Here is a 24,596-nt window from a genome sequence, read left to right as displayed (position 1 = left end):
ACCTGTGTAAGAGTTTTCCCACCCGTTCAAATTCTCCACATGTAGTGACTTTTAGGGGAACTTCTACTCTCCCCTGTACCGTTATTTGGAAATAAGACATCCTCTGAAAGTAAGGCCTACTTACAGGTTTCCTTCTGAGTGAAATATAATATAAGGCATCCCCCCCAGAAAATAAGGCCCCCTAGGCTAAACATGAGAGATTTGGTCTACTGATTCTGAAAGAAATGGAGTCACAAGAAATTCACCAGGAAATTCAGGAATTGGATTGTTATGATGATGTTCCAGAAGATGATGACATGATTGTCATTGAATAAATGAGTAAATTCTTGATACTCTAGGATTCACAGTTTGTCTGGTTTGTGTTGACAACTACCGTCCTACCGTACCGTATACAGGTAATAAATTTCCTTTATTTTCATTTAACAATAAATGTGTACCGTATTCTTCTTCATGGAAAAATAAGACATCCCCTGAAAATAATACCTAGCGCATCTTTGGGAGCAAAAAATATAAGACCCTGTCTTATTTTTGGGGAAACGGGGTAGAAGCACAGTGAATGGTAAACTAATCTTACCTCTCCCAGAGTGTTGCCTCTGGTCTGGTCCAGCTTCGGGCAGGCTGTCTGGGAGGTGGCCAGCTCCTGGGTGGGGCCGATGCCCGATGGTCAGCTTCCCCAGAGAATCCTGGTGCAATGACAACAGCAAGTCACTGTCAATAGCTCTCCAAGGCATCATACCCAGAGGAGAGCTAGTTTGAGAAAATCCCAGACTAGGAGCTGCAGAATGGGACTAGAAACTGCATGGTCGGGTCACTCTTCTCAAACCTCAGCTTTCTCAACTTTCCACTGTGTGTGGTCAGGGAAGTGCAGATCAAAACCACAATGGGATGCCACCTCGCACCTCTTAGGATGGCTATCGAAGAAACAAACAGAGCCCTGCCTGGGTAACTCCTTGGTGAGAGCCTTGTCCAGATATACAGATTCAATCCCATGTTAGGGCACATACAAGAATCAACCAATGAATCCTTAAATGAGTGGAACAACAAATTGATATTTTTCTCTCCCTTTCTTCTTTCCTCTCATATTTTAAAGAACAAATAAACACACACAACCAAAACAGTGTTTGAAATAAACCAGTCATAAGTGAAATAAACCAGTCACAAAGGACAATATTAAGTGATAAAAACAATATGCATTCTATACAGATGGAAGGGATTATTGATATTATATCGCATATGGATACCCAAGACTGTCAGCTCAGCTTTTCAGTGTGGTAGTCAGGGGGAGGACTCATCTGAATAAATGACATGGGCATTTAATATTTCATATTTCACTTTAGCTTCCTTCTATCTAGAATCTACTGTAGAAAATTTTTTAAACTAACTTTCTAAAAAGTAAAAGATTTGAAATTTACCCTCTAGGACAGAGTCAGAGAGTGGCCCAAAGGTGGCAGCAGAGGCTCTCAGCTGCTCTTGTGGCATCCATCACCTGCTGAGGGACCCACCACCAGTCAGGGGTGGATGCAGTGCAGGACGACAGAGGGTCCTGGACTAGACGGGTGACTGGGCAGCACCAAGTGTCCCAGTGCCACTAGACTGAACACTTTACAATGGTTACTTTAGGTCATGTGGCTCTCCTCTCAATTTAAGATTAAAAATGGAAGACAACCCACTGACCAAAAGAGAAAGATATCTTTCTCTAGCTTCCAGTATTTGGTAGTAAATATTTTGTGGCAATGCATTCTATTTCCTTTCTCACGTATAAATAAAATCAAATTTTGGAACTAAAATTTTACTTCTTTGGTAAAATTGAACTTTGATACACAAGTTTTAAATGTTGTTCAAAGTTCGTAGTGGGAATACGAATCCACAATGGCGAAACCCCTTATTATTATAGCTATAAATTGTTATGAGTGAAAATACCATCCTAGTTGGTTTGGCTCAGTGGATAAAGCATTGGCCTGCGGGCTGAAGGGTCTCAGGTTCAATTCTGGTCAAGGGCACATGCCTGGGTTGTGGGCTCAATCCCCAGCAGGGGGTAAGCAGGAGGCATCCGTTCAATGATTCTCTCTCATTGATGTTTCTATCTCTCTCTCTCTGAAATCAATAAAAATATTTTTAAATGCCAATTTAGGTAGTTATCCAAAACCTGTCAATGGTACTTTTTAAAAGGAAAGTATTATTTACCCATTAGCTGAGCATTACATTTTTAAACACGTGCTAGTTGGAGGGAATAGTTGTTTAGGAGGGAAACAAATGGGCATTTCTACTCTTTCTGTAGGGTTTGGAAAAATGTTCTAATATAATTTTTATGACTTTATATTTTCTGGTCTATTTACACGTATGCTATATAAACCACCTGAATACACATATTTATAAATATTGCCTTACAGGTCACCTCAGCTCTGTTCAGACAGAAGCCATATAGTTGAGATCATCAGTAACATTTGTTTCTCTTATTCTTACTCTCTCCTTGCTAACTGGAAGGCATTCTGAAATTTTTAAAAACGAGCCATTTGATAATTTTGGGTCATTCTGACCGAGGTGTAACCAAGTAATAAAATAACATTAACTTGCATTTCACGCGGTGGCACTATTTGTTTCTTTCCTGTGACACAAGGCTATGAGTAGCTTTAATTACACACAATCACTGTAGAAAGTTAATAAGGACCATTAAGGAGTTAATCACTGTTGCTCTCTGTTTGATGGTTGCGCCAATACTGAGTGGATCAGGGCACACGGCCTCCCTACTTCACGGCCAGACACTGTGACTCAGAAAGGTGTGGTAACTTCCTCAAGTGGCCACCCAACCAGTCGGCAGAGACACCAGGGTTTTCCTCCACCCGCCTCGCACTGCCCTTCCATCACCGACCACAGCCCCTACGCACAGGTAAGAGGGCGATGATATCTTTGGCCGAATGATCTATGACTGAACACCTGGGCCCTTCCCCTCCCAACTTGCTGTGCATTCCAGAGCAGTCAGTGTGCTGAAATGAGTGACTGTTGACAAAAGTGAATTCTCCAATCATTGTCCTTGCTTTTGGGACCACGCCCTGTGCGTTATAACACTGCCCCTTCATTCACATAGCATCCACCCAAGTACCTACAAGAAACTCCATTACCTTGTCCGCAGCTCCACCTGGTTGGACGCCAGCCATGGTCTCGTGGACGGAAGCGGCCTGGACCTTAGGTTCCACACCCTTGGAGTCATCACCTCCGGTGGCCAGGTTTACTGTCTGGGACTCGGGAAACCTGACCTTGGCCTCCGGCTCCTTGCAGTGTGGGCTGACCCTGGCCACTGGCCTGTGCCTGCACCCCAAGTTTTCACTCCTCTGCTGGGGGGCACTGGCGCTGTCCGCACTCACCAGACTCTGGGTGTCAGCTTTGTATTCCAATTTGGGTGAACTCCTGGACCCCGACAGCTCCTTCCTCCCCTGGGGGGCTTCTGCAGAAGGCAGCGGGCTGGCTGCGGGGTCGCCTGGGATGCTCTCCAAGCTCAGGGAGCTGCCGAGGAGAGGCACCGAGGAGGCCTTGCTGACCAGTGTTTTCTGGGGAGGGTCCTCTCGGTGGTTGACATTCATGACCTTGGAAGAGGTCAAGCCTTGCCTAGAGTTGTCCCCTGCCAGAGGCCTGCCGGCTCCCGGGAAACTCCCTGGGAGGGAGATGCAGTCCCCTTCGCCCTCGAACTCCTCCTCATCGCTGGCGTCCTCGGCGTCGTAGCAGCCCACCTTCCTCTGGCGGCGCAGAGGGTTTCTGAGGACCTGCGGGCTCCCGGGCAGACTGGCCTGTCTGGCGACGGTCACCTGCTTGTGGAAGAGCCCGGAGCCCCGCTGGCTTCCTAGACACACGAGGCTGTTGGCCCTGGCTTTTCCTGGTTCCTTGGGAGCTGGTGAGGAGAGAAAGTCAGGTGAAACAGTTTCCCATCGGGCCTGATCTTAGCAAGGTAAACCCTGAGTGCTTCCAGGCTTCCAGTCACCTGGCCCTCTGGTACCCTCTGGCCCACCGGCACCAGGCTTCCATGATCGATACTGCTTTCCGAGGTCTTCAGGGAACACATCGGACAGCTGGCTACCCTCCCGTTTTCCTGCTGGCCGCCCTTTTGGTGTTTTTATTTTTGTCCCTGAACCTCTGAATTGTTTAACTTAAATGTGGGCGCTGTCTAGAGGCAGAAATGCATAACTTGTTACCATCAGGATGTCTAGTGCATGACTGGGGCTCCACCCAGTTGCTGCTGCTGATTCCTCTTTAGGAGGATATCGGGGGACCAACAAGTGCCCAGGCCTGGGCTTTCCCCCACCTGAGGTTCTTCCTTCATCAGCACAGAGACTGGCCTGACTGAAGGGCAGGTAGACTCCTAGCCTGTGGGCACAGCTAAGCCTGAGGTTACACTCTACAAACCAATCCCGCCCCCTGAGGGCAAGCAAGGCCTGAGCTGCTATGCAAACTCCACACATCTTGCTAAATATAGCGAAAAATGACACATGCTTCCACCTTGAAATGCTCCTATCAGACTACAGTGAGCTCATCCGCTGCTCCAGACCGGACGCAGAGTGAGCCTCCCCTGCCTCTCCTAAGACAGGGCCACGTCCACGGTCATACATCAGAGGTAAAGTGCAACGGGCTCCACAGCAGCACAAGCCTGAGAAATCAGCACGGTTCATGTCAGAGGCTCTTCTCCCATTGAGAAGATAATGAGATGAAATGTCTTGTAAGTTCCAAATCTTTCACTGCTTTCTAAAAATAATTAAGTCAGGGTCTTGGGACGGGAGGACCTGACATTTGGCTGGTATTCCCCTGCCTAAAACATAGGTCCTTGAGGTGCCAAACCCATACATATCAAGGCTCCGCTATGTACACAGCACCCAAAGGCCACCATCACTTCTGGGGGTAGAATGTGCTGCAGAATCAACTGGCCATTTTTAAAAACTAAACTCTGAATGCAGCCAGGCTAGAAAGATGGCTTCAGCCCTGGATGTGGTAAGCCAGCCCGGCGGATCCGAGAGCAGTCACCGCTTACTGGAGGCGCTGCAGCCGCTCCCCGAGTGCTCCTCGTCCTCTGAGCCCGCCACCACGAAGTCCGCCAGGGGCCCTGGGGCGTCCGGGGCAAAGTACTGGGAGAGGTCGGCCTCAGAGAGCAGGGAGTCCTGTGGAAGAAGACAGCATTGGACGGCTTGGGAGCGGAATATTCTCATATAATTACTTCCTACCTTTCCAAGAACACTTTGTTCTGATCCATGGCCATTCGGAGCAGCTGTGGGGTGAACACCCACTTCCATTTACTTTAGGATGGCTCAATTAAACGAGTCAAAAGCCAACGCTTGCTGCCAGACAACATTTTTTAAGTTTTCTCTTTGTTTTTGTGTGTGTTTTTTTGCCAAATGTTTGGCAATGTGAGAAAAGCCGCAGCAGCCATGTATCCACCCTCCCAGGAAAAACAGCGAGGAAGCGATAGGAAAACAGAATGGAATTGCGAGCCACTGCTGCAGCCTGTTGATGGAACAGAACCCAGGGGAACTCGGGCCCTGTGGTCAGACCCACTGGGACGCAGGCACAGCCAGCCCGGAATGGGCCACTGTCTCCCTAAAGACACAGGCCCCCAAATCCAACCGGGGCCCGCCCTCTTCTTATGGAGCATTTAGAAAACTATTTTTTCCCCCCAAATTGCAGTTCAAATTTATTCTGTTGCTGTTTCTTTTCCTGAATGAATATTTAACAAAAGAAACACATTCATAGTCTTGTTCTCAAATCAGCATTGTTGCTGTTTCCTGTGTAAAGTGGCCAGATGACTCATGGGACAGAAATACCGGCTGGGCCCTCACATTTGATTTCTGGGCTCCAGGAATTTGTTCACAGGCAGCAGTGCACCCGGACTCACCTTTTTTGCAAGAGAGGGACTCTTCAAGGGGGTACCTGTTGGGGGAAAAATTCACCATATTGTCATGAAGCTCCAATCTGTACAAACAGGCTCCCATCCTTAACTAGAAGAGGAGGAGCCAAGCACACTACATAAAGCCCTCTCTGCTTGACTGGCACTGATGGGCCAGGTGCACAGGTACCCACATGCATGCGGTCTCCCTGGGAACCCTATCCCTATCCCATCCCCCTCCCGAGATTCTGCTCATGCTTTAGGACTTAACTCAGATGTTACCATCTCCAGGATGGTCCCAGTTGGGAGGAACTTCGCCTGAATCTCTAAAGTACTTTGTGCTACTCATACACCAATTCCCATACACACAGTTTAATCGGATTATAAGTAGATTCATCTCATCTCCCTCCCTCAGCTCTTTCACTATGCACAGGGCTGAGACCCTCACTGAGCCGACCCCACGGTGCTCACCACTGCTCCTGGATAGGAGCTGTGTGTGGATGGATTACAGGATGAATGAACAAAGGGGCACCACCCAGGAAACTCACACAAGAGCCGAGAAGAGGGTTGACTATCTATTTTAGACTTGAGTTGAAGGAGGAAAAGACTCAGCATTGAGACTTTAAATGGTATGCCACGAGCCAAAAGATCCTGGGCATGAGGATCATGGCTTAATAATGTCTTTTATAAATGGCCGAGGGGCTCCGCTGGGAGCACGAGAGGACAGCTTTCCGGCAGGCCGGGAGGCCGGGCGAGCTGAATAAAGAGCCCATTATGGCTGTGCCATGATTTTAAATATATTAATTATGGATGCAGATAATCAGGGTATTTCATGGTTTCCAAGAATTCCCATGCCTCCCTTTTCCTCTGACAACCAGCAACTCATGGCTCAGTGCCTTTTCCTCCCGACATCAATCCTGACGTGAGTCATATCTCAAGCTCAGACACGTTTGCAGTTCCTTTAGGTTCCATTCCATAGGACTCCACGCCACGCTTCCTGTTTTAAATTCATGTGAAATGCTTACTATCTCAGTCCTCCTCCACTTCAACTGCTCCACATGGGAAGGGGAAAGCGGGATTTCTGCAGCCTCCATTGCCTTTCTTAAGTGGAAACTTTTAATTCATGTCAAGAAGCCCCAGGTTTTTGGATTCTCTACTCTGCATCTCACAATGCACACACAGCTATTTTGGTCTCGCTTTATACTCAGCAAGCACAGGTCGGATGAGCTGCACATAAACCATGAAACGCTGCTAACTCATTTTTGCAAATCATCTCAAAGTGATCTAAGAGGCATGCGTGAGTAGAACTAGTAAAGCAGATTAAACAACTGCAGATATCAAAAGCAGCTGCGAAGAGAAAGCTTAGCATCTCTTTGACAACTACTTCTGTCCAACGTGATCATTCCAGAGAGAGAATCAAGTCATACTGCCCGGGATTGCCCCATGGGGGCACCTAATGAGATGGTTCCCAAGGTTGAATGAAAATGTGCGGTTACAGTACCTAAACTGGGAGAGGAACTGGCCTCTTTGCTCTCCTGGTAAGTGCTGCGTGCTATCACTTCATCCATTTCCTGCTCGGAAACCTGGTTTTCAACAGAAAGCACACATTAGATGGGTTTACTTACTTATTTCCCCCAATGAAAAGGAGCTGGAAACAGAGGCAGAAGCTGAGCAGACGGAAGAGGAAAAGAAAATCAGGGTTTTTTGTTTTGTTTTGTTTTTTCCTTCTTTTTGGCAATCCAGAATTCAGTGCATGATCTAGGGTCATGTCTCTTTGGTCTCCTTTAAGCCAAAGCAATTCAGAGCCCTTCTTTGTCTTTCATGATACTGATATTTTGGAAGAGATGAAGCCAATTCAAACCCTCAAAGGATGTGCCTAATAGTTTCTTCATGCTTAGATTTAGATTATGCATTCTTGGGCAGAAAAACTATAAAACTTGGTTTCTTCTCAGTGCATCACAGCAGCAGGCAGGGTCAGTGTGTTTCATAATTGGTGATAACTTTGATTACGTGATTGGCATGGAGTTCAGCAGATTTCTCCACTGGATTTTTTTTTTTTTTTGTGGGTGTGTGTGCCATTAATGAGTCATCTGTAAGGAGATAGTTTGAAACAATGTCAATATCCTGCTCCCCAGTGTATTTTCACTCTACTATTTTAGCTTCATTAAGTATTATTGTCTGAATCAATTCTTATAGTGAAGTTTTCAATATAGTGCTTTTATAACTTCTTTTCCTTCTGTATTGGTATTATAGTATGTTCATAGATTCCCCGTCTCCCATAGTTGTTATCACTCATGAGAAGATATTTTAAAGCCTGATACATGTTAAACTATGAGATGTTTTAAAAGACAATTACATAACTTATGTAGTTTCTTTTTTAAAAGGCTTATATTTTAAACTTAGAATGATAATTTGTATACTAAAATAACATTTAGTATAAATAATATTTGGCTAAGCATAGCAATTTGTCTTTAGTGTGTAAATATTTCTATATAGGATTTAAATATATATATATATATATATATATATATATATATATATATATATATACACACACACACTGTGTGTGTGTGTATTTCTATTTATTTCAGAGAGGAAGGGAGAGGGAGAGAGATAGAAACATCAACGATGAGAGAGAATCATTGATTGGCTGCTTCTCCATGCCCCCCACTGGGGATCAATCCTGCAACCCAGGCATGTGCCCTTGACCGGAATTAAACCCAGGACCCTCCAGTCCGCAGGCCGATGCTCTGTCCACTGAACCAAACCAGCCAGGGCACTATCCAGGAATTAGCATTACATTTAATCACAATCACATCATGGCCTTTATGTAATACTTTTAGGTTTTCTGGAAATAAAATATTGAATATGTAAACATACATGCACAGCGGCATATACACATGCTTACACACACACACACCTTCATAAAGCAAAGGGTAATTTTGTATAAATAAGCAGGGAAAGTATCAGCTGAAACAGTGGTTGCAACTTTTTCTTGACATTAGACTTTCAAGATTTGCTATTGTTTTGCAGAGTGGGGGGAAAATGGTTGGGGTCTGAAACGAGTGAAAGATTTCCTGGGTAATTTGAATCACCTGGGAGCCCAGCACCAGTGAAAAACAGACCTCTACCACCAATACTTTCTTCTACTTAATGTAAACTAGATGCTGCTGCTGAGCGGGTCCAACTCTTAGCTTGTCTAGACCTGGAGGGTTTGGATATCCCAAGTGGGCGGCCACTGCTCCAGCCGTTAGAGAAACAGAAGAAAAGAAAATCTTTGTGGTATTTCTCTTGGAACAACATTAAAACTAAGGAAACACATACATTCAGTATCAAACTGTACTACTGGTATGAAATGCTGGGGTAAGCGGCATGAAAACACATTAAACACAAAATGGAACTTTGACCAGAAGAAAAATACAGTATGATGTTATAGCTCAGAGCCCATGTTTACCTAGGAGGAAAAGTGAAGTGCAGGCCAACAATTACTGTGATTCTGCTGGCCATTATCTCCCACACCGTCAGGAGGACCATTTTATTGCGGCGGGAAACACGACTCAACCTGTGTGTTCAAGAATCGCAGACCATAGTCCATCTGTATCATCGTGCTTTGCACTGAAAGGCCATCTTGTTTGCCTGTTTGACCAGAATAGCAAATTAGGCAGATGCTTTGGGGCTGAGGCGATGTGGACCACTGGACAGACCGCAGCCTGCGCTGCAGTGGAATGGACTTGAAGTCAGCCCTGACGCCATCAGCCTGCCAAACACTAAGAACTTAACTTCTTATTGTGTGGCTGAGGGATGTGCCAGGGCAGCCACAGCTTAGTGGACTGCTTCCTAAGGTTCGAGAGGTGGTGTGGCCATGTGGGTGATGGAATCCAAGAGAGGGCGCAGGAGCAAGGAGCTGAGGCGGGTCGGGCTGTGATGATGAGGCAAAACAATGTTAGAAGCAACCCAGAGAGTCCTAGGGAGAGTGGGGAAATGAAGTACACCAGGTGCTGAGGGGAAGGGTCAGGACTGCAGAACAGAATGGAGAACAAAGGGAATGACAAGGAAAAACAGGGAAGAGGTAGAAGGACTTGATTTTATACTAATGATTTCTAGGAAGCTTTTATGAAGATGCTTTTGAGAAGGCACGTAGATGAGAGAAAACAATCAGGGAGGAGGTGAGGTGGGATAGGGAAGCAGTGGAGCTGACTTTGAATCAGTCTAATGACAGCCTCTGTCTAAGCACAGTGGCTGACACCACCCTCACGGGCCCAGGCTTGGAGGTAAAGCTGGATGCCTTACTGGCACTGGGAGGACCAGGGCCACAGAGAACACCACTGAGACACTCAGAACGATGCCATGACGGTAATGCGCGAAGGAAATCCCAGGCGTGGCACCTGGGAGGACCCACAGCGTCTCTTGGCACAGACTTCTTCTTAAAATGGCATACAAGTCCATCAAGCTCAGCAGCCTGGGACCACTTAGGACATAATCAAATAATCCTACATACAATACAAGGGAGGGGCTGGCGGCTACAGGACAGGCAAGGAAAGAACTAGTGTAACCAATGAGCATTCTGAGTTGTTAAAAGGAAAGGACTAAACATTGTAAAATACAACCTGATGACAATGTTAGAGACAAGCTAATTTTAAACGATTTGTACATCGAATGCTCAAAATGACAAAAATTAGCATTCAAGGAGGGTCGAGTTGAACTTGCCAAGGTGTCGTGACTAGCTGAAAAAATTAAAAGCAACTGCACACATTTAGAAGAGATAACCAAATAATAGCAGAGGCCCAGGGGACAGGGGCTACAATAATCTGCAAGTTCAATATGGGCCAACAGAGTGATATCAGTGCTAAAAAATATTAGAGGGCTATGAAGCCTAATTACAGAAGTATTCTGCTCAGGGCAGGAATGGCCCAGACAAGTCATCTCATGTAATGCTCTCAGGTACTCTGGATACAGAAACCCAAAAAAGGTGAAGTACCTCACCAGAGATCATCACATGGCCAGCTGGGGTTAACCAGAACCCAGCACTGCTGCCTTCTTCCAAATTTGACACTCACCAATAACATTGTCAGAATTGTCTGATAAATCTTCCTGAGAACATAAGGGTGCAGAAGTTCAGATCAATGATTCGTTTCCCATGTGTAGTTGTCACCTGGGCCACGGTGGGGGCTCAGGATGACTCCCATCCCCAGCCCAGTGCACTGTCCCACCCACCAATGTATGTGTTGTCACTGTAATGTGTGTGTCACTGCTCCTGGACAAACAGCCAGGCCATCTTCCCAAACTCAGAACACATGAAGTACTTCACCTTTGGATTAGGGTGCCGGCCGATGACAAGGCGCACGGGTCCTGGTGGACATTTGCTCAAGATGGAGTGGACTTTGCTTAAAGCAGCATGGCGGACGTTGACCGAGTTCACTTCCAGGATCTGATCTCCACGGCTAAGGAGGCAACATAATCAACACTGTGCTAACAGTCGACTTTTTACAAGGTTTCCTTCTAGGGGAGGTTTCTAATAATTCTTTTCTGAATACTTTATCATAAGGAAATTTTTCTGAATAAAGGTGTATTTCCATCTTTGCATATATGTAAAAGAGCACCACGTTCTTATAAACACAATGGATTGTAAGTTGGCAAAAGCCATTATGCTTACCTACCCATATTTTCAGAAGTAGTAAAGGTAAATAAAATAGATAATAAGGACAACAGCGCAGGCTAACACTTCTTGAGCACATAGTGTAAGCCAGACACTATACAAAGCCATCCATAGAATGGTGCTTGAAGGGGTATTATTATTCCCATTATGTACAGAAGACCACAGGCTCAGAGAGGTCAGCTAGAGGTCACACACTGTTGAACTCAGGTCTGTCTACCTCAATCATCACGTGATAGCCCCTCGACCACCATCAATTTCTTCTTTCCTACCATCTTGAAATGATTATTGTAATATAATTTAAGGAGGAAATATCTGAAGCTCAAAGGTTACCCAAGAATTTGTAAAAACGTTTCAAATTCGAACAAATGAGAAATTGAAGACAAGATGCCCATTTTTGACTTGAAATTATAGGGAGAGAACTCAGGACGAGAGAACAAAGAGTCTTTATATGGGGTTTGAAGAATGTTCATTTGGCAGGCTCCAGACATATGGAACCATTCAAGAAAAAAACATCATCTTGGGATGTCATTAAAGGATTTTTTTCCTTGGGTTCTAAAAGTATATTTTCTTTAATGTACTTTGGATGATTTGCTAACTTTTTTTTTTCATATGGAAATTCACTCTGATGATTAACTAAAAACATAATATAATCTATTAACAGGGCCCCAAGATGGCAACCTCAAGGAATGTCATTTTGATAATTCCTCAACTGCTCAAGGACTTAGAAGCTTAGAGGGAAGAAAGGTGATACTGTTTGCACAGGGTGCTTTGTGCAGTACATGTATGTTCTTGCGAAGTTTAGATGGGCACAAACCCATCGCAACTATTATATAACAGAACACCTAGGCATGTCTTGTATAAACAGGATACCCATGCCACAACGCAGCTAGCTGGATCAAGAAATCAGACACGCAGTGACTTCAGACAGTAAGCATCTCCACATCACCACCCAGAAAGGAATGAAACAACAGGAAAGGTTCAAGCGATTACGCTGAATAATAAAGGCATGATTTGAGGACTCTCTTGTACCCAGTGATCCTGAACCATACTGAGCACTTCCCAGCATCTCCCTGAATTTCACATAACTGAATGTACAAGTGCAAGGGAATATTTAGAGAATCACAGTTATCTGTATAGAGCTGTGTTTTGTCGTTTGTGAAACTGAACTTCTGTGTCCAAATAGAACATCGGAAAAGCCAAGATCCAGAGTTCTCTTAATTCAACCAAATTTCATTTCACCTTTGGAGATGCTATTAATTATAATCCAGGCTATATTTCTGCAACTAATACAAAGATTTAGAATCACATAAAGGAATGTAACAGCGCAGGTATCTGACATGTATGGACTCAGAATATTCACGGACATGCCAGGTTTACTACGCACCTCAGGTTGCTCTCCATCTTGGCCACGGATCCCGGGGCAAGGCTGTGAATGTAGATGCCCGGAGGGCTGTTCTCCAGTGCCAGGCAGCAGGCGCCAATGCCCAATCCGACTCTGGGCTCTGCCAGAGGCATCATTAAAGAAAACAACATAAAAAATCAGGCCTGAGTGATTGGAAGCTGCCATCAATGGATATTCAGACCAATAGCCATTCATTTCTTGACCAGACTCAGACTGTGAATCCTGCTTTTCTTTGCCCACATTGCCACATTCTGTTCATTAAATGAGTCCTGACAGAACCACGGTTGAACCGGACTGGGAATTGTTCAATGGTTTACTCTACTTAGTCTGCAAATCTACTTTTTGGAAATAGGCAGAGTCGAGGTAATATATTTTATTTTGGATGTACAATTTTAGGTATTCTTTTACTGCCTATTTTAGCACCTAATCCCTTGATTATTTAATTGCACCTCCTATTTCTACAGTGGGTGAGGAGGGAAAGAAAACAGAGATGAAAAGCAGTATGATTTGGGGATCACCCATGACTTAGTTATTGGTGTTAACTGTATTCTTAACTATGATCTTTTCTTCTTTAAATTTTTATATTAGCTCTGGAATTAAGCTGGTTAGTGGTTTCTTTAAACAGGAGTCTTGGACACATGGCAATTCATCTGGGGAGAGCTCATAGGACTGTGGGCTCTTGGTAATTCTCCTGAACTTTAGTAAAATGACTAACATCTCCACTTTTGATCCTACTGCCCATTTAGAGAACACCATATATTGTTGTTAGTAGATCGTTCCAAAGAAATGATTCATAGGAAAAGCATAAAAAGTTCACATTGCTATGTGAGAGCAGGTAGCAAAGGCAAGGAACAGCTGGCATCACCTTTGTTGAGCGTTACTTCCATGACAATTCTATCCTTTGGCCCATGGGCCTTCCGACTCAGAGAGGAAGAGTTGCTTTCATCAGAGCCTACCGCTGAGGTCCCCCCACTGGCGTTGAAGTTTGGGGAGCTGGATCTACTCATGTGTGTGGGGGTGGAGCAGGGCGTGAGGCTTGGACTCAGTAACTTTGTGCGAACGGTTAACACAAACAATCCACTCCGGATTTGCTGAGAAAACAAAAAGAAAGTAGGGCTGAAACATTCAGACTATTTCTATGCCAAAGAGTGAAAAACAACAACACGAAATCCAAACATGAAATAGGAGATGAAGAAAAACAAGAGAATAAAGGAGATCAATAAGAATGTTGTTACCTTAAAGGTATGAATGGCTTCTTGAAACGTCAAGCCCTTTATTGGTATTCCATTTACATCTAGGATTTCATCCCCTAGGGACCAAATAGGAGAATTACATTAATGTCAGGCTTTAATTTAGGGGAACCTGTCAGTATGCGAACAGGATACCACAGGGTCCCTGATCTACAACTCTATAAAATGAATTTTATGCTTCCATCCACTTTCCTTAGCTTAGCTCCCAGGAATGTCACAAAAGGGACAATTAATGCACATTTCTTTGCAGTAACTCTGTAATTAACACCTTTAATTAAAACGACTAGGGGAAGCATCCAAGTCTTATTCTTTAGCCATTGCCAAGTTTAATATCAGATGTCCTATGTTTAGAGATCAAACTGCAGAAATGGAGTCCCAAGTCTTTCCTCATGCTCTTTGTTTAAAAACTTAAACCCACAGGCAGTGAAGCATGAACGCACACATGTGAGAAGCCACTCCCATCTCTGGGCTCGGAGAATCATCACAGAGCAGGGAAAATCGTCTCAATAACAGAGACAAAACATACACACACACACACACACACAAAACAAAACCTTGTGAGAGATTATTTAGGAATGGCGGCCCTACCTCTAGAAATAGTCTAGATGCCCGTCTAAGATGGTCTTAGTGGTACTCTGGGTTCTCCATCATTAATCTGGCACACTACTATACACTTCTGTGTCAGAAATTACTATAGGCTAATGTTAAACTGCACTCACATTCTCTCCCCTCACCCCACATCCCGGACTCATCTTCAACTCCAAGAAGGTATAGTTAGGTCATTTTCAAGCTGTTGATAATGTCTGCCAGGAATAGAAAAGACTTGAACATCCTGATGACTTACCAGAGTTTGTTCTAGTTTGTACTCTTGTAACACAATCTGGTTTTTTTAAATAACAGCTCATCAAAAACGCCACAAAGCGGCCCCAAGAGCAGAAGAGATGGACCTTGCACAGCAGTGTAGGACGGAAGAGACTTCCCTTACCTAAGACAGAGTGCAAAGCAGCCCAAGATCTCTCTGTCCCCCTCCCAGGGACGGCCAGTCCCAGGAGCACACTGTGGGCCTGACCAAAGGAACCTTGTCCCCATGCGTTTGTTATGTGCCTTCCCTCTAATGCAATTGCACAAGTTGTAAAATAAGTGGCAGACTGTTTAAAAATCACCTGGCATGGCTGATTACTCAACGAGGTGAGGTTTTGGGCTTGTTCCCACATGGGAAAAGGATGGAAACATTAAAATGATTGTTCAGGCTTTAAAAATCTTCATACAAGATTTAAAGACAACAGACCATTCAACAGGTTGAAAATCCATTTCAACGACTTGTCTTTATTGTAAATGATACAGAAGGAAATAAAAGAGTATTAGGAAGACCTGAGTGCTATTAACCTTTCCTAACTATTGATTTCTCCTCCGTTTTGCTGCAATCCACCAGCGCTGCAGGGAGACTGTCAATCAAGTGAACACAGGGCACATCCATTATGAAAATGCTCTGCTCCTAGAACTTTCTGTTGTTCTGTACACACAGACACTACCTGGGAGCCAACCCTTCCTCTGAGAGAGGGAAATAAATACTCTGCCATCAAAATATGAAGCCTGCTCATGTCTCATCATTAGCAGCCAGGCTTCCAGGGTCACTCTGCCTGAAAAAGGAAACTCCAACTCATTCTACCCTATATAATAAAGATGTAACATGCAAATGGTCCTTACATTGGGAAGCGTTAATGACTGACCATGTTAATGACCGGATCACAGGTCAGCAGGAGGGTGGGGCAGCGAGCTACAAGCGGGGAGTGGAGAGCTACAGGAGGGGGCAGGGCAGCAAGCTATGGAGGGTAGGCAGGGGAGCAGAGGGGTGGAGGGAGCTACAGGAGGGCAGCAAGGAACAACTGGGCTACTAGTCAGTTATTAATAATAAAAAAAACAGCAGTTTCATACAGCAGCACCTGTACTTTGAGCCAACTGAAATGAGCAGTCACACCGTTTTTGAAGGTAACTAGAAATATTGTGACTTAATCATCCCATGAAGGAAGTGTATTGATAAAAAGGAAGAAAAGTCAGAATTCATGAACAAGTTCTGCGGACCTAATGTACAGCATGGTGACCACAGTTAGCAATACTAAGTTATATTCCTGAAATTGTTCAGAGAGTAGGTCTTCAATATTCTCACCCCCCACACACAAAACAGGGGACTTGAGGTGACGGAGGTGGTTAACGAACTTTACTATGGTAATCATTTCACAGTACATCAGTGTTATCATATCATGTCATACACCTTAAACATACAGAGTTATCTATCCATTACATCTCCATAAAGCGGTGTGTGTGGGGAAGCACTTGTTTAGTATGTTTATGTGAGCGGTCAAATAGGAGGTGCTGAGGAGAATGTAAAAGATGTGTACGTATCCAGCCCAGAAACTCTCAGAAATTTTCTAAAAAAGAAACCTGATCAAAGACCAAAGGAATAAGGTAGATATTTAAAGACCCAAATAAAAGTAGCAAGCCACTTTTCACAGGGCTCATTCAATCCTCACCACAACTCTTCCAGGTGGGTTCTGGTTCCCCGTGTTTTTAAGTGAGGAAAGGGAAGCTCAGGTTACCACCGTCAGAGGTCATGATGTGGTGAGTGCTGGATTCAGCCCCCAACTGCTGTGCTCCCAAGCCCACAGCCCCAACTGCTGGGCGTTCCCTCCACACCTTGCAAAGGGGCAGATTCCCATGAAATCAGAGCACACCCACACTGAGGACACCCAGAGGCGCTCTCCTACCTTCCTTTAGTCTTCCGTCCTCGGCAGCTGATCCATTTGGGAAAATGGTCTTGACAAAAATCCCCATCTGTCCTCGAATGCAGTCTCGACCTCCGGCAATGCTAAAGCCAAGGCCCTACACCCAAAGCAGATGGAGGTCCAGGTTGTCACTGCAGTACTTCCCTGAGGGCATCCTTCCCATGTCAGTATTGAACGGAGATGTCTTCCCAGCCATGCCCGTAATTAAGGCAAAAGGGTGTGACCCCCCTCACTCAGGCCCACAGGACAGTACGCCTGGGAAGCCACTCACTTATGTTGAGTACATAAAGGGCGCGTCATCTATTCCTCGTTAAACGTTTGTTATTTTCATATAAAAACAACAACAATAAAAAATAACTGTTTAGGAAACATAGGCTAACTCTCGCCGGAGGGCGAACAGCGGGTGGAAGAGCGCTCACCTTGCCCTTTTCCTTGTACAGCCCGATGATGGAGATGACAGACGGCCGGATGAGCCTCCACGGGGACTCCACCTGTGTGGTGCTCAGGGAGCGGGTGGACTTCTTCACGATGTGGTATTCCTACGGGCAGCAGGCAGAAGGCCACAGAGTCCCAGCTACCCTCAGGGCCTCTGGCATCAGACACATTCAGATTCTGAAAACCTCAGCTGCCTTTGGGGTGAGGTAGCCATTCCTCCCTGGTCTAGCGGCTTTAAGAGAGTTCATTATAACGAACACTGGAGGGCCCTGGCTAGGTGGCTCAGCTGGTTGGAGCATCGTTCCATACACTAAAAGGTTACGAGTTTGATTCCTGGTAAGGGCATATACCTAGGTTGTGGGTTCGTTACCCAGTCGGGGCACATATGGAAGGTAACTGATCAATGTTTCTCTCCCACAGAGATCTCTCTCTCCCTTCCTCTCTCTCTAAAAACGTCAAAAAAAAAACAAACAAAAAAACACATATCTTCAGGTGAGGATTCAAATAAAACAGCTCAGAGGCCACAGACACCTGGTATTTCTTTCCTCAACTGTACTCCACGGATCCTGCTTCTGGCTTTCTGGAATGGAGTCAGGAACTGGAAACACAGAGGCCTCAGAGCTGTAAGATGGCCACCCTGGGTTAGGGTCCCCCTGCCTGGAAGTTAACCCTTCCCCCCACCCCAAGTTCATAATCATGGTTAGGAACCATTCCCATGTTAAACTTAATTCTCTCACTCAAAAAACTTAGTAAGCCCTTGTTTCTTATAAAACCCACACCACAAACCCAGATAACTGTTATTCTGCATAAAACATCCCGCTGAGCAACTGCAGCAGCTTCAGGTCTAATCCCTCACATGTGCACAATAAAATATTTTCCAGTGCAAATCTCCATCTCTATCCTGCCCACCTCCCGGTGTATACGTGTGCAAGCAGGGCACATCATTATAACCTAAACAAGAGCGTCTACAAATCTAGTGATAAAACACTTTTGCAGTCTAGCTCCTTACGATTCTTTTTAGAATAAATTTCTTAAATGACAGATATTCCAGTATAAGCAAAGACTTCATATTTAATATGAGAAGAGACATCAGAAATAGTTTGTATCCTTAATGGATGTATTCTACCGTCAAAGGTAGAAATGAGATGACGGCTAACATTTTTGTATTCCCGGCAGCTTAGAACAATTTGTACATTTTGCAGTTTTACAAACTATCTGGCAACTATGTTGGCCTTCCAGACTCTGTCTGATTCAATAATAAAAATTTTTAAAGAAGATGTTGGCTTGGCAAGGTTACCACCCTCTTATTGAAACCACTGAGGAAATGGCCGGACACAGACTGAGGGTTTTCAACCCCTGAGTACACACGTGCATGTGTGGATTTGTACGGAACTCTCTCTGATCACCCATCTCCAGCAGCACCCATTCCATCTCCCCTTGGGGAGCTAGTGGGAACGAGACCTGTGGTATGTTTTAGACCTTTGCTGTCCAGTATGGCAGCCACCAGATACCTGTGGCTGTCTATGCTCAAATGAAGATGAATTAAAATTAAAAAAAAACATAGCCCTGTCTTGCCAGCCACTTTTCATGTGCTCAGCATCTACCTGTGGCTACCGTTCAGGGCAGTACAGGCATAAAACATTCCCATCATCGCAGAAGGTCTTAGTGAAGTGCTCTATTCTAGACAATACTTTTAAGTAGAGGAAGAGGGAACAACAAGAAAGAAAGGTTCGAATCCCAAGAGAAAAAGAGAAGGGCAGAGAATAGAAAGAAAAGACAAGAGAAAGGACAATTCAAAGAGGTTAAAAAAGTCTCTTCCCTTAATCTTTACTAGCCATGTCTCCTTGTTCCTGGAAGCCTGGTTAGAAATAGGTATTTGCAGGCTATAAACATGATCAGGTTTCCTCAGCTGGCCACTATCTCAGGGCTAGACATCCCTGGCTGTGATGGCAGCCAACCCTCTCATTTTCACACTAAGTGAACCAGCCCGACCACATGGCTCCTTCACTTTCTGGTCTGATGGGACTCAAAGAACCTTCCACGGGTTCCCCAGAGACTGAGTCCTCTTCCAACTTGATTATGAGATGTCTACCCAGTTTCATCTGAGTTGAGGATGATGTAATTGAGAAGAGCTCCGTTCAGGGTGCTGGAGCCCCGAATACTTGCAGGGGTGGGGACCATCCAGCCTGTGGGACATAGAAGGCCTGCAAAAACGTTTGGTCTGGCCCTGTGAAGGCTACGGGGAGAGTTAATTATATGTTTGACCACATACAGCAGGCTAACTTTTAAGTTGATAATTCTATATGGCCCATGAATGACGTAAATATTCCAATGGCCCTTGACAGAAAAAAGGTTCCCCACCCCTAACGTATGGGGCCAGGCCATGGAATATTAAAATCACTGTACACTTCACCCCTCTCTGCAGCCCCTTCCGACCCTGGCTATTTGAGTCATTACTGTGTAACAGGCAGGATCCCAGGCACAGCATAGGCATACACACACACATACACCTTTCTCTCTCTCACATGACTCAACGTCCACCCACTCAGTTGTTAAACTGATCCTGACATGCCCACTAAACCGGTGATGGTGGTTTGCTGAAGACAGCTCTTGATTCTAAAACACATAGTAGGAAGGGGATCAAGATTTCAGGATCCAACAAGGGATTGTTTTCATCTACTGTTTTCAAATATTAGGCTGACTTCCTTCTAGCCTCATTCCCAAATATCTCTAGTCCCAAATACTCCTGGCCCACGTAGACGAGTAGTTCTTCAGAACAGAGATGCATTTGCTTGTCTTTGAAAGGATAAAAGAAAGCCTAGAGACCCAGGGGTAGAAGTGTGCTCTCCCATCCCCGACTGGTCAACTGTGCATGCATGGGAAAGCAAGAGGCTCCATGGCACTGGCTACCTGTGATCCCGAAGACTCCAGTAGCTGGGGTAGAGAGTGCTTGCGGCCATCTCGGGACACCTCCAACATCCTGGCCCGGGGGTCCCCGTTTCGCACCATCAGCTCATTATATTCTTCAACGGACTCCAGACGGTGTACACCCCCTGGAAAATACAGGGGGGGAAAAAGACATGGCTTAACATGGGGTGAAAAGAACCTAAGAGCATACATAGGCACAGACCTGATGAATTTATATCCACACTCATGGTTTTCAGAAGGGCTGATGACCAATTCTTTCAAAGCACCAAGCTCACCACATTTTTCCATCAAGCTCTGCATAAGTTCAGTATGTGTCGAGGCCATTGATGGCAGATTATTTAAAAAAACAAACAAACAAACAAACAAAAAAAACAACAAAAAAACGCGCCAGTTTTTAAAGAACCAGATAAGGGCAATGTATATATTTCATCCAAGTAAGAAATAGCCATGGTTGGTAAGGCAAACAACAGTGAGGATGCTTGAGTAGATGGTTTTCTAGTGATAGAGGACTATCACTTTGTGGTTGCTATACTAGTAGTTCCATTGTTTGGGCAGGTGGGTGTTTTTTCATGTATAATAATGACTTTTAAAATAAAATTAAAAGAATTATAGCTTACAGAAATGTACACAAATAAGTAAAAAGTTCCATGAAATTTCACAAAGTGGATGTACCAATAACCAATACCCAAACAAAGAGACAGAATCTTGCCAGAACCCCAAAGCCCATTTTTGTGCACCCCTCTCCCAAGGTAACCGTTAAACCTATTTCCTAACATCATAGATCACCTTTGCCCGTTTTCAACCTTTTCATAAATGAACACATACAAGATGCACGTTTGTGTATATATGGCTCCTCATTCTTAGAATTTGTTTGTGAAATTCCACCATGCTGTTGCATGCTCAGAGATCATCCATCCCACTTCTGTGAGCTATTTCATTTTATATAAACATACCACAACTTATTATCTATTCTTCTGCTGATGGACATTTGGTTTATTTACAGTTTTTAGGTCTAGAACAAGGATAAGAAAACTTCTTTATTTTTTTGTTAAAGGCTAGATAGTCAATGTTTTAGGCTTTATAGGCCACAAATGGTCTCTGTTGCCTATTATTTACAAAACTTTCTAATAACCCACTGAAAATGTAGGAAGCATTTCTAGCTCCTGGGCTATACAAATATATCTAGCTGTGGATGGTAGTTTGCTGACGCTGATCTAGAATATGCTGTTATTGAACATTCTTGTAGATGTCATGTCTGTTAAATGCAGATCTAGGAGTGGAGTTGCTGGGTTACAGGTACACATGTACCTTATCAATGTAGAATCCCCAGGGTGTGTGAATTCTCATTTCTCCACATCTGTGCCTTCCTCGGTGGTGGCAGATTTTTTATATACTTATTTATCTTATTTTATTTTACTATTATTGTAATTTTAGTGGTGGCAGTCTTTGTAATTTTAGCCACTCTGGTGGATATAGAATGGCATTTCATTGTAGTTTTAATTTACATTTCACTGATGACTAAATATTCAATGGCCGTTTCTCTTAAAGTTGTAAAGTGCCTGTTTAAGTCTTAAGTCAATTAAAAGTTGTAAAGTGCCTGTTTAAGTCTTTTGCTCATTTTTTAATTGGATTTCTCTTTTGTTGTTGATGTATAGACTTCTAATTTTCTTTGTTAATATATTGTGGATATTTGGATAGATCGTGGAATCTATCTATTATTGTAAATATATTCTTCATGTCTGTGACTTGCTTTTTCACTCTCTTAATGTTATTTATTTATTTTTTGATAGACCAAAGTTCATAATATTAGCACAGTACAACAAATAGATTTTTTTTCTTTTTGGTTAGTACTGTTGGGTTCTGTTTAAAAATTTTTATAGTGATCATATTTAAAGACACCCTTGCCATTTAAAAATAAGATAATTTACGGAACTTAAATCTTAAATCATGTTTAATTACATTGAATATAGTAGCCATAATCATATTACAATGTTCACATTATACTCGATATCAGCAATTTTCAACCTTTTTCATTTCATGGCACATATAAACTAATTACTAAAACTCTGTGGCATAACAAAAAAAATCTATTTTTTGCCGATCTGACAGAAGAATAAGCATAACTGTGATTCATTCACATTGAAAAGCTATTGTTATTTTTTGACAATCTAAGGGAAAAGAGGTCAGTTGCCCTGACTAATAGATATTGAATGTTTTAAACATTCTTGCAGCACACCAGTTGAAAATTGCTTCACTGTGTGTGTGTGTGTGTGTGTGTGTGTATCTGTGAATATAACTATACACACATACAGTCTTTGAAATATCAAGCTATCCTAGACCATGCAATGTTTTATTTGAAGACCTAAAATTTCAATTTACCTAAAAGTTTTTTATGGGATAAAACAAGTTGATCCTGTACTCTTTTTCAAATAATGTATTGATGAATTTCTAATAGTGATTAAAAACACACACACACACACACACACACACACAGAATAGGACTGACAGTTATTTTAAAATGGACATCACTAAAGACATGGCTTTTCAAAAGCTGAATATTAGCTTTGTTATACAGGTCTTCAAACACCTGAAATTCCTTTGCAGTCAAAGAAAATTTTCCATTTAAAAAGATCACAAGCCTAAGGCATGAACATGGATAAATCAAAAACACCAAAATTAAAAGGGAACCCTGCTGGCCAAAAAAGAAGGCAGGAAGTAATGAAAACTCAGGTTAGAATTTCAGGGGAAAAAATGTTCCATGAAATCGCTTCAGTCATTTTTGGAGCCAGACTGGGCAAAAATCGTAGTAGAAATGGCTGGAACCTCTTTACAGAACCTCCTTAATAATTCATGACCAGATTAATCTATCTTGGCATGCTTACTCATCTGAAACAGATTTATTAGAAGAAAATTCCTTTGGAGCTGACAGGGAGGACCTTGCCATCCACAGAAGAGAAACCACATACGGTAGTGTCTGTAGATAATACACTGATATGTGACAACCACAGCGACTCGCTTTTAATGAACTATGAAATAAATACCCACGTTTACAGGACAAACGAGGAGCTCATCACATTAAAACCTCTGTATTCAAATGACTGAAGATGGAACATATTTCACAGCCCTGAATGCAGACCCAACTCCTTAAGCCTCTTTAACAGGTTTCCAAATTGCTTTTCCAGTCTTATCTCCCACTACCTGGCTGCATGAATTCATTGCTCTAGCCTGCTGATTCTCAAAGGAGAGGATCTGTCCAAAGCCAGCATCCTTCCCAAAACTGGGGAGCACATAAATATCACTTGACGTTTTCCCCCACTTCGCCAGCACCGTCACCTCCCGCCCCAGGCGTCTCCTTTCCCCTAATCGCTCTGACAAGCTCTGCTGGGCTGCACCCCTGGCTGATGAATTACTGGATCTTGCAGATAGATATGAATCACCCAAACCTTCTCTGACCAGTTTTCCCCATTGAACCTAAGCATTTCTCGGGCATTTTTTCACAAATCTAGACCACTATTCTACCAAACCCTGCCAAGGTCCTGGCCCTCCTGTATCCTGCCTCCTCTGAATGCTCGAGCGCCATAGCCCAGAGACTTCCAGGCTTTGCACTTCTGTGCAGCCTTGGCCTCACATGCTTGAGCACCTTCCTGTCTGAGCCCCCCCAGAGCATCTGCCCTCCAGAGGGAAAGAGAACAGTGATAATGACAAGGATGATGGGACATTAACGACAATGGAGACAACAGTGGCAGCTACCACATGGTGAGGGCCTACTGCTACCACACCTTGGACTGGCACTGCCATATGCAGTCCCTCAACTCAGTCTTACACAAGGCCTGGCGCCGAGAAGGCACTCACACTGATTGGCAGAATAGAGGAAGAAACAGAGAAACAGAGACGTGAAGCCACCCGTCCCAGGTCACACAGCCAGGAGCGGCAGAGCTCCTTCCACTTTCCCCCATGGCCCAGTCATGGCCTTGAGTGTCTGGGAAGGACACGGAAAGAGAGGGTGGCATCCATTTGTGGCGCAGCCAGGCCTGGATTTACTGCTCAGTTAGTCTGCTGCTCATTCAAACCATATCAAACAGAATTAGGGAACCATGGATCTGGAAGGTCCTCGACGAGACCCCCTCCTCATATCTCTATCAGAGAAACCCTCAGACTGGGGAACAGGGTTCTTTTCAAGATAGGGGTTAGAAGACCGGTCTGGAGCGGATCTTCTGGGGGTGGGCATTGAATGAGTGACCTTCGGGATCCCCTTCACTTCTCTGGCCTCACCCATGAA

At 44.1% G+C, this 24,596-nt stretch overlaps 1 protein-coding gene across 7 annotated transcripts in view; it reads right to left on the bottom strand.

The window, feature by feature from the left end:
• Positions 1-24,596, bottom strand: part of PDZD2 (PDZ domain containing 2) — a 310,856-nt gene that overhangs the window by 12,029 nt on the left and 274,231 nt on the right. For all 7 annotated transcript variants that reach the window (XM_045571556.1, XM_036410194.2, XM_036410193.2 and 4 more), the window contains 12 exons: positions 20,300-20,442; positions 17,374-17,493; positions 16,937-17,051; positions 14,157-14,230; positions 13,787-14,012; positions 12,904-13,021; positions 11,172-11,304; positions 7,365-7,446; positions 5,873-5,907; positions 5,015-5,141; positions 3,120-3,883; positions 575-683 (listed from right to left, as the gene is read on the bottom strand). In XM_045571556.1, coding sequence (XP_045427512.1) covers positions 575-683; positions 3,120-3,883; positions 5,015-5,141; positions 5,873-5,907; positions 7,365-7,446; positions 11,172-11,304; positions 12,904-13,021; positions 13,787-14,012; positions 14,157-14,230; positions 16,937-17,051; positions 17,374-17,493; positions 20,300-20,442 — 2,046 coding nt within the window. The remainder of the gene's footprint in view (positions 1-574; positions 684-3,119; positions 3,884-5,014; positions 5,142-5,872; positions 5,908-7,364; positions 7,447-11,171; positions 11,305-12,903; positions 13,022-13,786; positions 14,013-14,156; positions 14,231-16,936; positions 17,052-17,373; positions 17,494-20,299; positions 20,443-24,596) is intronic.

The sequence above is a fragment of the Pipistrellus kuhlii genome, unplaced genomic scaffold (genome assembly GCF_014108245.1).
Source record: "Pipistrellus kuhlii isolate mPipKuh1 unplaced genomic scaffold, mPipKuh1.p scaffold_m20_p_4, whole genome shotgun sequence".
NCBI classification, from domain to species: Eukaryota; Metazoa; Chordata; class Mammalia; order Chiroptera; family Vespertilionidae; genus Pipistrellus; species Pipistrellus kuhlii.
This window is presented reverse-complemented; position numbering and strand designations above follow the sequence as displayed.